Genomic DNA, 15,621 nt, shown 5'->3' with positions numbered 1-15,621 from the left:
GTGGCATACCAGTTTACCATGCTTTGGTTTGCATTTTGGGAGCACTCTTAGAGTGCACAAATTAGATGGCTTTTGAAGGAAACTGCATCAGACAACACAGTTCAGCTGCAGCTGGTATTCAGTCACAAAACCAGCCTACAACTAATCTGGCAAGAATGCTGTGAAACCCAAAGTGTGTGTGTCAGATCCTAAGCACCAACTGATTGTTTCACAGATTGGCTCCAGTTATCCTATCCATGTGTCAGCTGTTAGTGTGTCTCAGGAGGACTAGTTCAACATGTAACACCGCAGCAGTGTGGCCTCTGAGGCTGTGAGGAAAGGCAATAATAAAAACGGAAATGGCATTTAATAATATTATTGTTTCAGCAAGTGAAAAACTAAACAAACAAAAAAACCCATCTGCATTTGTCTGTGCTTTGTTTTTTCTGCCCTTTTCCATTGAAATGGATTGCATCAGTGGGTTTTTTTAGTTTATTTTAGTAATTTGGGAGGATGTGTATTTATAAAATGTGAAAATTGGGAAAATACAACTGTACTCAATTCAAAGAAAATACACTTTCCTATTCCACTGTGTTTCCTGGGCTTTGATTCCACTAAACTGAAATAAACCCCTCATCTGGCTAATGTTAAATGTGTTGATTTGTAGAAAGCTCAAGCTCTTTTAAAAATAAAAGTTGAGAAATTTAATTAAGGGGCTTCCATGGCAAACACAGATTCTTATCCCTCCATTAAGAAATTAGCATTTACGGTGATATTTATAAATCCAGTAGTATAGCTTTTTTCTTTAACTTGATGGGGGATATAAGCAATAAATGTTCAACTGATTTGAACATGATTAGATAAAGGTTACATGACATATCATTTTGAAGGGTGAAATCTGCAATAGTTCAGTTTTACACCTAACTTTCATTAGATTTGTGAAGATTTTTGTATAGTCATTGATGGTTTAATGTTTCCAAGATAATTTTCAGTAACAGATAAAAAGCAAATCTTGATTTCATGTTGTGTTCTTGTAAACACACCTTAGTTGCTGAACTTTCCACTTTGTAAAGGTGTATTTCATCAGCTATGAGAAATTCGTGTTTTCTGTGCCTGTATCTCTTTGCTGGAAGGGGGTTAATGTAAGGCACTGCTAGGTTGTGTAGCTGTATAGCTTTTACACTGATACAATGCAAAAAGTGGTAAATCCTAGTACTACTGCAATATTATTAGTGTTTTGGACTTCTGCTGTGCCTCTGTTCCTTCTCATTTCTGGGTAATGACCTTGTGTGCTTCCCCTCAGAAGGACAAGGGAAATTGGAGGTGGAGGTACTGACCAAACTTACTGATGTCCCCTTCTGTCCCCTATATAATATCAAAGCCAGGTTGCAGTGTGAGGACTGAACACCTGTTGTATGTGTTATTAAGTGAGCCCCCCAAAGAAGAGGGATTTATTTGGGGATTTTCCCCGGCGATCCCATTTAAGTGGCAGAGGAATCAATTATCTGAAGTACCTCAGCATAGAGCACAGCCTGAAATTTCCTGAGTCTAGTTCCCAAGTCCAGTAAGTCCGACTTGGCTGATGAAAAGAGAGACACTCCCACTTCTGCCTTAAACCTCTGCTGTCCTCATGTCCAAGAGGTGATATAGTACCGTAATAGTTGGTGGTCCTGCAGTGCTCCCCCCCTGCATCTGTATTTGCATGATGGAAGAGTCAGCTGAGACTGATAACATGTACTGTAATCACAGCTGGGAAACATTTTGAAGCAAGGGGTAGTTAGGTTTTAAAATAGCTTTTATGGGTCAGTTGTGAACGTGCATTTTAGTGTAGTCTCCCTGTGTTTCTGCTTTTGCAACCAATACACTGTGCACAGTATAAATGATCGCTTTGGAGGGAGAGATAGATCCTGTATGACAGACAAAAAGAGAGCTGTAAAGGGAAGTCTGAGTAGCTCGAGGGTTTTATATTGGTGTAAAACATCCCTGCTGGTTTGTACTAACATTCATAAACAACTGCATTCAAACATAGATGATGCAGTGCTTTGAAATCATGTGAAAGTCTGAGCCTTGAATGAAGCGCCTTTGAATAATTGGAAAACCATGACAATCTTGTAGTATCTCAGCATGTCTTTCTTATTGCCAGGTTGGATCTTTATTGTGCTAGAAAACTAAATACAGTGTTCAGGTCTGTACAAACAGAAACATCAATGTTTGTATCATAATATTTTCCTTTCAAATATAGAATAAAGCAGCTACTCCACCCTAGCTTCGAAAAGAGAAGGAATTTCCTTAAGCCTGCTCTTGAATTTATTTTTAAAGAAGTAGAGATTTTAACAATAGTATAAAAGGCCACCACAGTTCCTTCTTTTTCCTGGTTTATTTGTAATACTCACCTTGCCAGAGCTTGTGGGTACATTTAAATAAGGCTGCAAAACTAAATATTCAGAGTCACAGAGTGCTTTAATCTTAAATGAGGGTTTATACCCCTTTTCCTCACCACTATAATCTCCATTTGAGAGCAGCTTCTAAGTAATAAGCCCTGCAGCTAAATCCCCAGTAATGGAGAGACTTTATCAAACTGGGTAATTGGAGGGGATGTGACTGGTGAAAGCAGCTGGGGCCGTGCTGTGAATGGAGAAGAGCTGTAGTGTCTCAAGTGTGGAGTTTTGCTATCTTTTGCCCTGTTCTAGTTAAAGTTGGTACCTCCTAATGGGCCTTTGAGCATGTGCTTCCAGTTTCAGAACTGCTGAGGTAGTTTCTGTAAAGTTCTGCAGTACCAGGGTCATACCATGGCAGATGCCACGTTGTATACATTTTGATACAGTTCTAGTTTTCATTCTGTTCCACTTCTTCCTGTCTGTAGTTAATCTGTGCAATCCTGTGTGCTGTTTTTAGTGCACTCTGTGATTTTGATTTAATTTAATTGTTGTGATAGCCTATGTAAGGGCTATTTGCTATATCTTTGGTGTAAAGAAAGAACTTGTTGGGAGGGAGTTGCACCTGGTTTTAAGGTTCTTTGCTGTATATTATGTGCTATTTTAGCTGCAGTTAGACTTGCTGGAATATTCATGCTCATGTATTAGTCCCATAGGAGAGAGAGAGAGAGATAGATAGATATCAGTTTTGTTGTGTGCAAAAAGTTGCATGTGTTTCCATTTCTCTAAAAGCAATCAGTGTAAGAGCTCATAGAAAGCTGGGGGTTTTTTTGTTCTCTGAATTTTCCAGCATAGAGGTTTTTCTGTCTCTAAATAAAAAAGAAAACAACACTTTCCTTTGAAACCCAGTGTTTACTGCTCCAGTTCAGTCAACACCCACAGAATAACCAAAGTTACCTGCTCTGGCTTCTTTTTGAGGATCAGACCCAACAGATTTTTTTGGGCAAAGGCTGCAGCCTTTGTAATGCACACCATCAGTAGCTGTACTGCATTGTCTTTTAGTTTTACAAAGTTCAAGGTGTTTAGCAAAGCACTTTGTACAGCTTGTGTTTTCAGTGTAAGTGGAACAGACTTATGAACAATCTGCATCTCTTAATTTCTTCTGAAGTGTGCTTTACAGAATGCAAGTTAGACTTGTTAGAAGGAGCTTGCCAGTGGGCCTTGTATGACCTGCTTTGCATCCTGCATTAGTGCAAGTGCTATTAAAGTAATTCGACTCTGAAAATAATAAGTACAGAACATCAAAACAGTGTAATTGCATGAAAATATGTGAAAATTATATAACTTTGAGATGTTTTTGGACAGAACATATTTGGAAACATCTCTAAGGTAATTTTTAGTTGTAATCAGTGTGTTTTGCAGGGGTTTTTTATGGGTGGTTAATTGGTTTTGATCATTTATCCTTGCCAAAAATTTCTTTTTCCTCAGCAGCTTAAATTCACTGTTGCCACTCTAATATTTTGCTACTTTTGATTTTCTTCTAGGGCGCCAATGCCTCAGCTTTGGAGAAAGAGATTGGTCCGGAACAATTTCCAGTCAATGAGCACTATTTTGGTTTGGTTAATGTGAGTTTCAGACCGTAACTTACTGCTTTGAAAGGACAGGGAATGGGTTTGTTAAATAACAAGACTGTAATGATGAGTGAATACTTAAAAATATGAAAGATGTAGTCACTGGATATTCATTCTATTGAAATGTGTTTCAGTACTTAGGGTGTTCATTGAAATATGCTACTGAATTGTTGAGATGGGCTTTCTATTGAATACTTCATTTCATTTTATTAGTTGTAGGGTAACTTTTACATCATTTTCATGTTATTAAAATGTCTAAATCTTAAGAAGGCTATTTAAAATATGTAGTTTGTTGTTCATAATATGCCAATGAAGTAAAATAAATACATAAAAAGAAAAAAAATCTTGTGAAAGACTATTGATGATATGAAGTATTTATGTCTGCTATTTGTATTAAGATTAAAAAAAAAAACACAGCCCAAAGGGGAAAGCAGTGGTGAAAAAAAAAACCTAGATTGTTTAAATCAATAATTGGTTTTAAGGAATGACATAAACTTTAATTTCTGGTATTACTGATGAAAAACATATTTTGTTAGAAATTGCATTGTACTGATATGAAATATTATTCCCTTTATTGGGGCTTCAGAAACTACATAGTTTGAGCAAGCTGGTCTAACAAGAGCTATTGTCTGGCTTTTCTTAATGAAACTGATTATTTAAACATTGTCCTGGTGCTGGAATGTGTCTCTACCTCCAGGTGCTTAGCACTGACCTGGTTCAAGAGTCTCTAATCCGAGCATGCACTGTGGAGTCTGTAAACACTGATAAGCTGACTTCTATGCATCTCAAAATACCACCACTTAAATTTAAGTGATTTCTTTTTCTTTCTCATGAAAGCTGAAATACCCTCCAAATGCCGCGTTATCAGAAGAGGAAATTCAGGAGTTTCACTGTTCATACCTGTCAGTTCTGCAGCTGAGCTTAGGCTTTCCATTTTTGCAATAACAGGTTTTTGCAAATCTCTTACTCTGTTGACAGATAAACTGTTTTTCCCAATTTCTTGTCCAAGTCCAGAGAGGATTTAAGACTTAACAGTGAAATTGTATTGCACACCTAAGCTTGAAGTTTTTTTACATAGTTTGTACCCTTAAGAGGAGGTTCAATAAAGGACAGTCCTCCTAATATGTAATGAATATCAACAAGTTCTGGCTTTTTGTACTCAAGAGGGAGTAGAAATTTGAGGGAATATGTGTCATTCAGCCCTCAACCATGCACATAAGAGACAGACAACTACAATATATCAGAGTGCTTTTAACTTTCTGTTTACTGCAGGAATTTTGCTTATTTTAGCTTCAAACAATAAAATTTTATGGACTAAAATTTTCTGAATTGTAACAAATAATAAAATGGGATCTGTTACATTTATGGCACACTGGTGCTGGTTTTCAGGTACAGTGGTTAGCTAAGGAAATTCAGTGATGGTGATGCCTGAATGGTTTTAGATCTGTTCTGCAGGTTGTGTTTACTAACACAGCACATATACACCATGAATGTGTGATAAGCCCGCAGCATGTAAGTCTGCCAGGAAGAGTGAAAGTAACAAATTGTGGCCAATGACTGGAAAGAATGACAGAGATAATGATGATGAAAAGAAATACTAGATAATTAGATAATAAATTAGTACTATTAGATTGAGAAGCAATAGAAATCACAATTTTTGCCTTCATTGATTTCTCTAATTTTTGGTAGCAATTACAAGAAGTGAATCTCCTAGATGTTCATTAACATTTACTGCTAAATTTTTCTAATTTGTTCATTGATTTTGTTTGTCCTAGCTTTGTCCAGAGTAATAGAAAAAAGTGAAATGATGTGTAAGTCAGTAGCTTTCTTCTAACTGTGTGATAGCTAGCCATTTGAGGTGTCTGGAATACAGAAAGGCATTTTAGATAAAGATGACAATCCTGAAACAGAGCTCTGTCAATTTATCCAGAGGCAGCATAAAAGAAGAGGAGGCAGAAGCACTGTCTTATCTCTTTTCCAGCTTTGTGGTAGAATCTAGGGATTGTTCAGAGGATCTGCTGAAAAAACAGTTTGAGAGGTAAAAGAAGGCCTAAGAAAGGGCAATTATGGGAAACATATGGATGACCAGATGGTTGATGGGAATGGAAAATTCATCTTAGAGGGGCAATACCATTCACTAAATCAGCAGGAAATATGTGAGATATGTGGTAAAATGAAAGTGTTAGTAGTGTGATGTCCCATGCATATGGACAACCAGGATCATCAAGTCTGCTTATCATTCTTCTTTCCCTCTTCAGTGCAGTAATGCAAACTAGTCAAATCTATGTGCTTCACAAATTAAATCAATCATTTTATCCAGTGAGCATGAAATAAGATATTTAATCTCAAAGAGCCGCTCTGGGAACTCTCCAGCAGTTTACCAGACTTGTAGAGCAGAAGGTTTGGTTATTCAGTCCCTTGCAGTGGATCCGTGTGTTTTGCAGAAATCCTATGCTAATGGAGTGGCCCATGGCAACAAGGAGAAGTTGTTAGAGCTGCCAGTACATCAGAGCTAGGAGGAACCCTAGAGCTGCACAAAGACAGTGTTTCAAGCAGATCTAAGTTCTTGTAAATCCCTTTGTTGAATGGGGTTCAACAACCACATTTCTTCCCAGCTGTATGGGCATCAGAAGAGTAAACTATAAGTGTTCATGGATGTGCAGTGGTTTTGTTGCAGTGTCTTTGTTTACCCTACTGTCTCATTCTTCTTATTTACATATAGGTTTAGGTGCTGTAACTTTGATTTCAGAATTTAAAAGAAAAAAGGGGGGGGGGTGTAAAATGTAGAGAATGCAGTATTTTTGTGAAAGGAAACAGTCTGATTTCTCAGAATTTAGTACAGAAGAACAGTATGAACTGATAATAAGAGAAAATGTGGATTTTTTTGCATCTCTTAGAAGTACACAGTGTAAGATGGTCTTTCTTATATTTTTTACTGCTGTTCTGGGGCTGGCTGGCCAAGCATGAAGTTACACAGTGCAGGGCTTGCATTCCCAGGTGTTGTGGCTCTGAGGCAGTGCTGGCTGGAGTGGGGAGGAGGACGTAGCAGAGCCCAGTGCTGGAGACCCAGGATTAGAAAGCAGAGTATAGGTGTCGAGTGGGTGGTGGGAGGATGGGGAGACTGCAGCAAGGTGTTGGGTGTTTCTCTGTAGTGGAGTCAAAGATGGGAACTAAAGTAATAATGGTGGTAAGACCAGAATGTATTCATTTATCAAATTGAGTATTTGCATCGTCTAGAAGCTTCCCAGCCTTTTCCCCCATGTTGTTTAGTACAGGTGCCATTTTAATTTTTTTAATGATTGGAAGCATTTATTTTAAAAATATTTTGAGTTTTGAAGTGATAAAGACTGATGCTTTAGAGATAAAACAAATGTGAACTAATTAAATTTTCTTCAGGAGTTTGCTTTCAAACATTCTTCTATTGCCTGCTGTGTTTCTGAATTTGGTCAGAGAAAGCCTTTTATGAACTTAATCTGGTTGCTTTTATTTCATACTCACAGGCATGTAGGTTAACATACATTCATATTAAATTAATCTGAATTTTGTTCAGTGTTCTGAGGTCTTCATATTTTGTTTGTCTCTCACTGCATGGTTGCCTTCCTAATTAATTTATTATCAGACTGCTCCTTTTTAAAATTGGAATCTCATGAAATTTCTAATTTGCTTGCTTTTCATCTTTTGACACTTGCTGTAGAAATTTTAGCACTTTTCCAATTTGATTAAACTTTAAGAACTTTCTTAACCTTTTAATGTAGTTCTCTTTTTATGGCAGTTTCTAATTATAAACTCAAAAATAGCTTACAATATTAAATGCTTTGTCAGAAGCTACTGTGTGATTCATCAGCTTCCTTTAAGGTAAAAAGCCCTAGTTTTTCTCTTAAGTTCATTGACTTGTTTGTGGATTTGGACCACAAAGAAGCTAATATAAGCAGTTTCCTCGCCTAAATAAAGAAAAATAATGTATTTTAAACTCATCACTTTTTAATATGGATACCTTAATGACATCTTAATATTTTTTTTAAACATGCTTCTTACTTATTCTTTGAGTGTGTCTTGGTTATTTAGAAAGTAGTTCTTCAAATTCCATTAGTTTAAAATAGAGGAAAGTAATTAATTTTTAAGTTTTGTAATGAAATTGCATTTTTGCAATGCATCTTGTTTGTCTTAATTGGGAGAGAGCAAAAAGTAGTTACTTCCCTGTTATTCCTAAGATGTGAAGGCTTTTAGCTCTTTTTCTCTATTGAAGGAACCTGCTCTTAAAATAGCTCTAAAGGCTGTCTTTGCCACATAAGTTTCCCCATCACAATAATGAAGTCTCGGAATTTGCTATCTGTATGTGCTGCTGTCTTTATATAACGTAAATCCGAATGTTATTTCCACATTTTGCAGAATGTGTGTCGTAAGTACGTGCTTCCATTTGCAGGTTGCGTGACTGCAGCTGAAAGATTGGATTACTTGCTGAGTGCCTTGTAAAGATGTTTCCCACACTTTCAGTGTTGGATAATAGGTTTCACTGGAGGAGGGCAGCATAAAATTAGAATGGCAGCATAAAATTAGAATGGCTTTATCCACTGACAGCTCACAACGCCTTCAGAGATGTGATGGGGACGTTTGCAGTGTTGGGGTGAGCTGCAGACAGTGTCAGTGATCTCAGGTGCCTGAAGGAGTCTGGGGAAGGGGGACATCTGGAGTGTCCCACCTGTAGTGTCCTGGTACAAAGTGGGTTACTGATGCTTTTCCTGCTGACTCTGCTTTCTCCTTTCAGTCCAGTGGCTTGCCTCCTTCAAAGTGTGCACATCCAAATTGTGCTCTCCTTTCCTTGCAATCTTGATTTCAAGCTACCAACTGCCATAGCTTTGAATCCTGAGCAAACCATGTCACATTGGCATTCAGGAGTTTCCTTAAATCAATCTTGTCACCCTGGAACAAGAACTGAAAATGTGGGAACTGGTTACAGTAGTTATTTCTGACTTCAATGGCAGCTATTAAGATTTGGAGAATCTAATTTCTGTAGTGTCTGACTGTATTTTCAGCTGAATTTCTTCACAGTTCAAGGTCATGCTGTGCCTGTTCTTTGCTGTTGTGGCTGATGTGTGGTAGACAGAGAGATACTTTTACCTGGGCATATTTTGGTAGCTGTGAAATTGGGGGTATTTGTTTGAACATTTTGACCCAAATAGATGTAAAATATTACCAATAAGTTAAATTTTAAGTGAGACAAAATTAAATAGTATTGTTCAAATTTACCAAAGTTTTTCGTGCATTTACCTACTTGGTAATCCTTTGTGTGATATTAATATGTTTTTCTACCTTAAAGTCAGGAAGAAACATCTTGCAGGAAGTTGGCCCCTGCTTATGCACTCTGTTATAGTTTGGAATTCATTTTACCCCTCTACCATAATACAATGCAAACTAATAGATCTGTCTTTTGTTTTGTAGTTTGGGAATACGTGCTACTGCAATTCGGTTCTCCAGGCACTTTATTTTTGTCGACCATTTCGAGACAAAGTCTTAGCATACAAGAGTCAGCCAAGAAAAAAAGAGAATCTCCTTACATGCTTAGCAGATCTCTTCCACAGTATAGCCACCCAGAAGAAAAAAGTTGGAGTAATACCTCCCAAGAAATTTATAACAAGATTACGAAAAGAAAATGGTAACTTTTTTTTCTTTTTCTTGTGTAATAAGTGCAGCAATTATGATTTAATTCTGAAGTTTACATAGTGGAATACCTATATATTTGTTACACATAGAAAGTGTTCTTGGTGCTGTAGTATAAACAAGAGGTGGCCCCAGGATAAGGATGTAACCCTGGAGCAGTTTTGAGAGAGAATCCTTGTGTCTCTCTGTCCCCTCATGTAGAGCTAAAGTGTATTGTCATATTGTCACTGGCTGCTTATGAAATTTCTTGCTAGTTTTGTTTCTCTGTGAGTTTTAAATTTGTAATCAAAATTCGCTGTAAGACCTTTGTTTTAAGAAAATACTTTTTGAATGGAGGAATCAGTCTCCCAGATTGAATGTGTAGAAAGACTTGTCCATAAGAATCTAGCTTAAAACCCCCCACCATTTTTAAATTGATTTAGAATTTATGCAATATGCAATTTGACCTACTTTTTAAAGAATTAATTAATTTTAAAACCACTAAGTAGTTTTGGCAAATTGTTTTTTAAATGTCATTGTTATCCTAAATTTCAAGAGATTTCTAGGGATTTTTCACATTTCTTGTTTCTTCTCTGCAGGGCTAATTGGTCAGAATGTTTTAGTAAATGATTTGATGTTAAAATAGAAATGAAGCCTTGTAATCTACTACTCAGTTTGGATGCATTTTTATAAAACTACAACTTTTTTTTCCCTTAAGAAGTAATTACTGTATTTAAATAAACTGATGTACTGTACTTAACACTGCTGCGATAGATATGTTCACACTATTGCAATCTTTCCAAGGCTATGAATGGAGACTTAAAAAGCATTTAAATGGTATGATGACTATCTCTGTCGTAAAAACAAGAAATAAAATATTATCATGACATTCCTAGTTTGACACGGCTGTTCCAGCAAATGCACACCGTGAGTTGTAATGTTATTGTTAAAAAAAAGCTCTTGGGTGCGGTACTTGCCTGTGCAGCATAGGAAACTCGAATTCCCTTCTTTGGCACTTCTACTCAAGTAAGTGTGCTTGTGTTTGATACAGGTGCAGAAACAGTTCATTATAACAAATGCAGAGAATCATTCAGATGGAAAGCAGAAAGCAAACCACAGGAGCTATTAAGTTCATTTTAGAAAGTGTTCTTTGTAATGTGTAATTATGTCACGCTGCTAAAATTCTGCACAGGGCAAGGCAGTTGGAAAACCTTCAGTAGAGAAGTCACATATGGAAGTTCAACCCTTGTTTTCTTTTTGGGTCTCTTTTAATGATGATACTCTCACCTTTTGTACAAATAAATAGCTACATTCAGGCTGCAATTACATGGGTATCATATATGCTATTAAGTACTTATTGTGAAGGTATATAATTTTGAGCCTTAAAGAAGTTTAAGAATCGGGTAGGTGTGCAACACCAATCTAGAGTGTCTTCCAGTTTGTATCCAGCTATAACTGATAACTGAGGACATAGTTTTAACGTATTCCAGACTACAAAGCTGCTGCTCCATCTTTTATTTTCAATGTCTGAATACAACATGCATGTATTATACATCTCTGAACTGGAGAGGAGCCTTTCACAAGGGTGTGTAGTGACAGGACAAGGGGAATGACTTTAAACTGAAAGAGGGCAAGTTTAGATTAGGTATTAGGACGAAATTCATGCTGTGAGTGTGGTGAGGCACTGGAACGGGTTGCCCAGAGACGCTGTGGATACCTCATCTCTGGAAGTGTCCAAGGCCAGGTTGGATGGGGCTTTGTGTAACCTGGCCTCGTTGGAAGGTGGCCCTGTCCGGAGCAGGGGGGTTGGAACTCAATTATCAATTCTGTGTTTCTCTATTTAATGACCTTAAAGTTTAATTGGCTGGGAAGCAGCTGCTGTCTTGAAGTCAGCTCAAGGTATACTGTTAATATTTGCACGAAGTTCTTCTAATTGTAAAATGAGCAATCTGTTGTAGTTTTCATTTTGCTGTAATTAATGCTAATTACTGACTGGGCACATAGCCCTGAGAGGCCTGTGATACTACACTGTGAAGAACCTCTGAAGTCTTTTATCTCAAGAGACTTGTAGCTCTTGTTCTGCCTTGATTTACTTGATCAAATAAAGACCTTGCAGTTGGCTAGACTGAATTTACTCGTCTCAAAAATACTGTAGTAGTTCATTAAGTAAACTACATGGTTCATACTCTTGCCTGACCTATTGCACTACTTAACCTCTCCAAATTACCTAGATTAGCATCAGGATTTCCCTACTTAGCTAATAACCCTGGACTTTTTTTCTATTTCTGTTTATTTCTGGGTGCCATCAGGTAAGTGACAGTAAAGCTGCCATGGAGTCCCTGTATGCATTTCAAAACTTGAGCTTCACTGAGTATCTTTTTCATTCATCTTTCCACTCCTGTACTGAAGACATGTCTCTTAGAACATTCTTGGACTGCCAGCAAAGTGAAGTACTTGCACAATAAAAGACTTGTATGATATTAGCTGGGGATATAGAATGCTTTTTAAATAGGCAGGTACATTTCCTCTTAGCAGTTCCTGGTCAGACAGAAAAGAAGTAATTATTAAATCCGTGTTATCCCAGACATTGACCTAAGCTTGGCAGAGATACCATAGCCCCTGTAGGAGATGCAGTGGCATCTGGAGGCTGGACAGGATGACCCATACAAGTTCAGGTGGCACTCCACGTACACCTGTGTTTAGGCAGTTGAATTGTGCCCTGGTTTTCTTGCAGTCTTCTGGTAATTTCCAGTGATTTCTGCCAATGCAAGCTGACTTGCTGTCCCCTCTCCCCACCCCGTTTTTTTGACTTAGTTTATCAAGTAGGCATTTTGGGTTGGTGTTGTATTGCCATGAATGATGCAAGATGTGAAATAAAGGACTGGTTTTGAAATATGACACTCTTAAATTAAAACTTACCTGTAGTACAGCACTAACCAATCAATTGCAACACCTTCTGCTTTATCTGGCAGAACTTTTTGATAACTACATGCAGCAGGATGCGCACGAGTTCCTGAACTATCTGTTAAATACCATTGCGGACATCTTGCAAGAGGAAAGAAAACAAGAGAAGCAGAACGGGCGCCTGCCTAATGGCAACGTGGACACTGAGAACAACAGCCCGCCAGACCCCACCTGGGTGCACGAAATCTTTCAGGGAACATTAACTAATGAAACCAGATGTCTTACCTGTGAAACTGTAAGTCTTCATGTGAACTCTGCCGTGTTTCCGAACAGCATGCTTCACGATTCATTTATCCCAGCAGCCTGACAGATTAGATTAGTTTCTTTCTTTAGTGATCTTATATTTGTGGGGATATTTGCAGTTTTTCCTTCTTAGTGAGAACATTCTAGCAGCTGGTGCATGAATTGTAGGAAAAGACACATGTTCAATATTAGGAAAAATCCCAGTTGGATTTTTTTGTCAGTGTGATCATAATCACCTTCAAAGTTTAGAGCAGAAAATTCTAAAGTGATGCATTCTTAAACAAAATAAAAATCTGTAATTTGAGGGTTGTGAGGTTCTTCTCAAATTTAATGTCTTAATAACTGAATGTCATGCTTAGTGATACATCCCATAAGTAAGTATTGTCAATCAGTTTCCATGGATTCCTAGTTTTTAAATTTAAAGCCATTGAAATCAAGATGGTTGGCTTTTGGCACTAGGATAGTAGACTGGGATTCTCAAAAAACATACCTGCACGTTCACAAAAAGTAATCCTTTCCTAAATGTCTGTCCAGAGGAATTCTTCTAGTACTACACCCTGAAAAATAAACTCTTTCTCTGAGTATGCTATACAAAAATATTCTTTGAGAAGTTCTACAATAAGAGATAGAATGTATTTCCTAAAAACTTAAAATTGAATTTTACCAGCTTGAGAAAGAGTAAAAGCAGCACAGTTTGAAAATTACAGTAATTCTGTCATCTCTATTCCTTAGAGATTGTAAAAAAGCTAAATGACTGTGCTCCTATTTTCTTTAACTGAATTAGGTAATGCAGATATGTCAGCATGACATCGGAAAGGAGGAATTCATCAAATCTGTATATTTCACATGCAATTTCTCAGTCTTCTAGAAATACCCACCTCTTTTATTTCAAAGAAAGAACTTCATAATGTCATGTATAATGTAACTGCAGACTATGAGTTATTTAGGTGGTGATTCCAAGTTACCACATTTTCTTTTCTGGCAGATTTCCCCTCCCTAATAAGTATTTCTTGTCAGCTGTCAGTTGCTTCTCTTCTAGTTCTTGAACTGGTTGTTGTTTTTTTTTCTTGAAACATGAGTTTAGCTTAAGTCTTTTGACACAACTGACATCATTGCCTTTCCTCACTGTGGCATAATGGATTGCTGCTGTCAGGATTTTGATCTAGGTACCGTCCTTAATGCAATTTTAAAACACTGATATGCTCTTTGCTGGCATATTTTATTAGTTATCAGGCCTGTCACAATTCTGAGAATTCTACTAACACTGCTCAGGTTTTTTTTTCCTATTAGCTATTGCTAATAGAAATATTCAGCTATTGCTGAACAAGATGATAATCAAAGTAATCTGGAAACTATTTTATCAGTTTCTGTCTTTTTAGTATATCAGCTTGTGTCTAAAACAGTGATCTGAAAATGAGCACTTAGAAACCCATTTGGGCACATTAATAGGTAATATCACTGTGAAAAGTGTTTTATTTTCAAATATAGTGAGTATATATGATTGGTTTTATGTTTATTAGAAGCTGTTGGCATTTAGATTATTTCTGTGTTTAGAAATATAAATTAAAATGTTAGGAGTACTTGGAAAATAGCTCATGTAGAAGATGAATTACTGCTTCTTAATGACACGACAATAGCCCTAGTATATTTTTTAATTTAAATTGGAAATTTATTGCATATGTAAATATATAAAGCATAACATATATCTTTGCTCAAAGTGACAATGGTTATCTTCTAACTGGACTAACCTACTCAATGTTCCTAAAATGAGCAAAATATTTATTCTAATTTTAGTTGTCCTGGTTATGGAAACGAGCATCTTTCCAGGATACGCTGTTTCATTAGCCCGTCTTAACGATAAAAATTGAACTGGCTCAAGATGTATCCTCAGTCTAAGTATGAACAGTGGAGTATAAGGAACATAGATAAGATGCTTTAACAAAGATTTGTGTTGTGAATCAAGCCACAGTCTTAAATGAATATGTTACAAAAAGGATTGTAAGTTGCCTTTACATGCTTTAATGTGATTCCTCTTTGTAATGCTTTCACCCTTCCTCGACAGAGGCAGAATGATGAAGTGAATGTAAATTTTATGGCTAATTTATAGAAATTATCTAGAAGTTAATTGGTTTTACCTATTTCTCTCACAGTTTAAGGAAGAATAACAGTAAATCAGAAAATAATGTAATTGGCTTCATTAAGATTAAATTTCAACATCTAAATGTGGCCAGTACTTCTACAGAGAAATATAGGAAATTGTCAAAACCACCATATCAATCTCCAGGTGATGGTCTTGCTCTTGGGTTCAAATGACTCTACAAGGCATACAATTCTTTGGCTCAATCCTGCTTTGGACTGAGAGAAGGCAATAAGGAAAATCTCAGTGTCCTCTCTTTCATGAGTACTATAGAACCTTTAACTCTGTCTGATTTTCATTTCTCTTTTTTTTAAAACCAAAATAAGTCACACATTTTGTTTCAGCTTCTTTAAAAACTGCTTTCTGTCTTAGAACACATGGGAGTCTGTAGCTGAAAGAGCTCTTTGCCAGTGCGCAGATTCGCATTGCCAGTGAAATTCCCAGCTGTAAGAAATAATGGATTCTGTGAGTGTCAGCCTTCTGAGCTTTCTGTTCTGCACAGCTTTGGTCATCAGAGTACAGCTGAGCTGTGTGGGTGCAGGTGATGTCCTTGACATGAGAACAGCACACCATCCTCTTCAGCCAGAGCACTGCAACATCCAAATTCCTCACTATTACTCAGATGTTCCTGTTAGGAGCACTCAGACAGCTTTTT

General features: G+C 37.1%; 1 protein-coding gene across 2 annotated transcripts in view; it reads left to right on the top strand.

Annotated features, from left to right (window-relative positions):
* The window catches only part of USP12 (ubiquitin specific peptidase 12), a 32,844-nt gene that overhangs the window by 7,122 nt on the left and 10,101 nt on the right, over positions 1–15,621 (top strand). For both annotated transcript variants that reach the window (XM_039565636.1, XM_039565632.1), the window contains exons 2-4: positions 3,899–3,979; positions 9,425–9,638; positions 12,595–12,821. In XM_039565636.1, the coding sequence (XP_039421570.1) occupies positions 3,899–3,979; positions 9,425–9,638; positions 12,595–12,821 (522 nt within the window). The remainder of the gene's footprint in view (positions 1–3,898; positions 3,980–9,424; positions 9,639–12,594; positions 12,822–15,621) is intronic.

This window comes from Corvus cornix, chromosome 1 (genome assembly GCF_000738735.6).
Source record: "Corvus cornix cornix isolate S_Up_H32 chromosome 1, ASM73873v5, whole genome shotgun sequence".
Classification (NCBI taxonomy): Eukaryota; Metazoa; Chordata; class Aves; order Passeriformes; family Corvidae; genus Corvus; species Corvus cornix.
The sequence above is the reverse complement of the archived record's forward strand: the minus strand, read 5'-3'. Positions and strand labels throughout refer to the sequence as shown.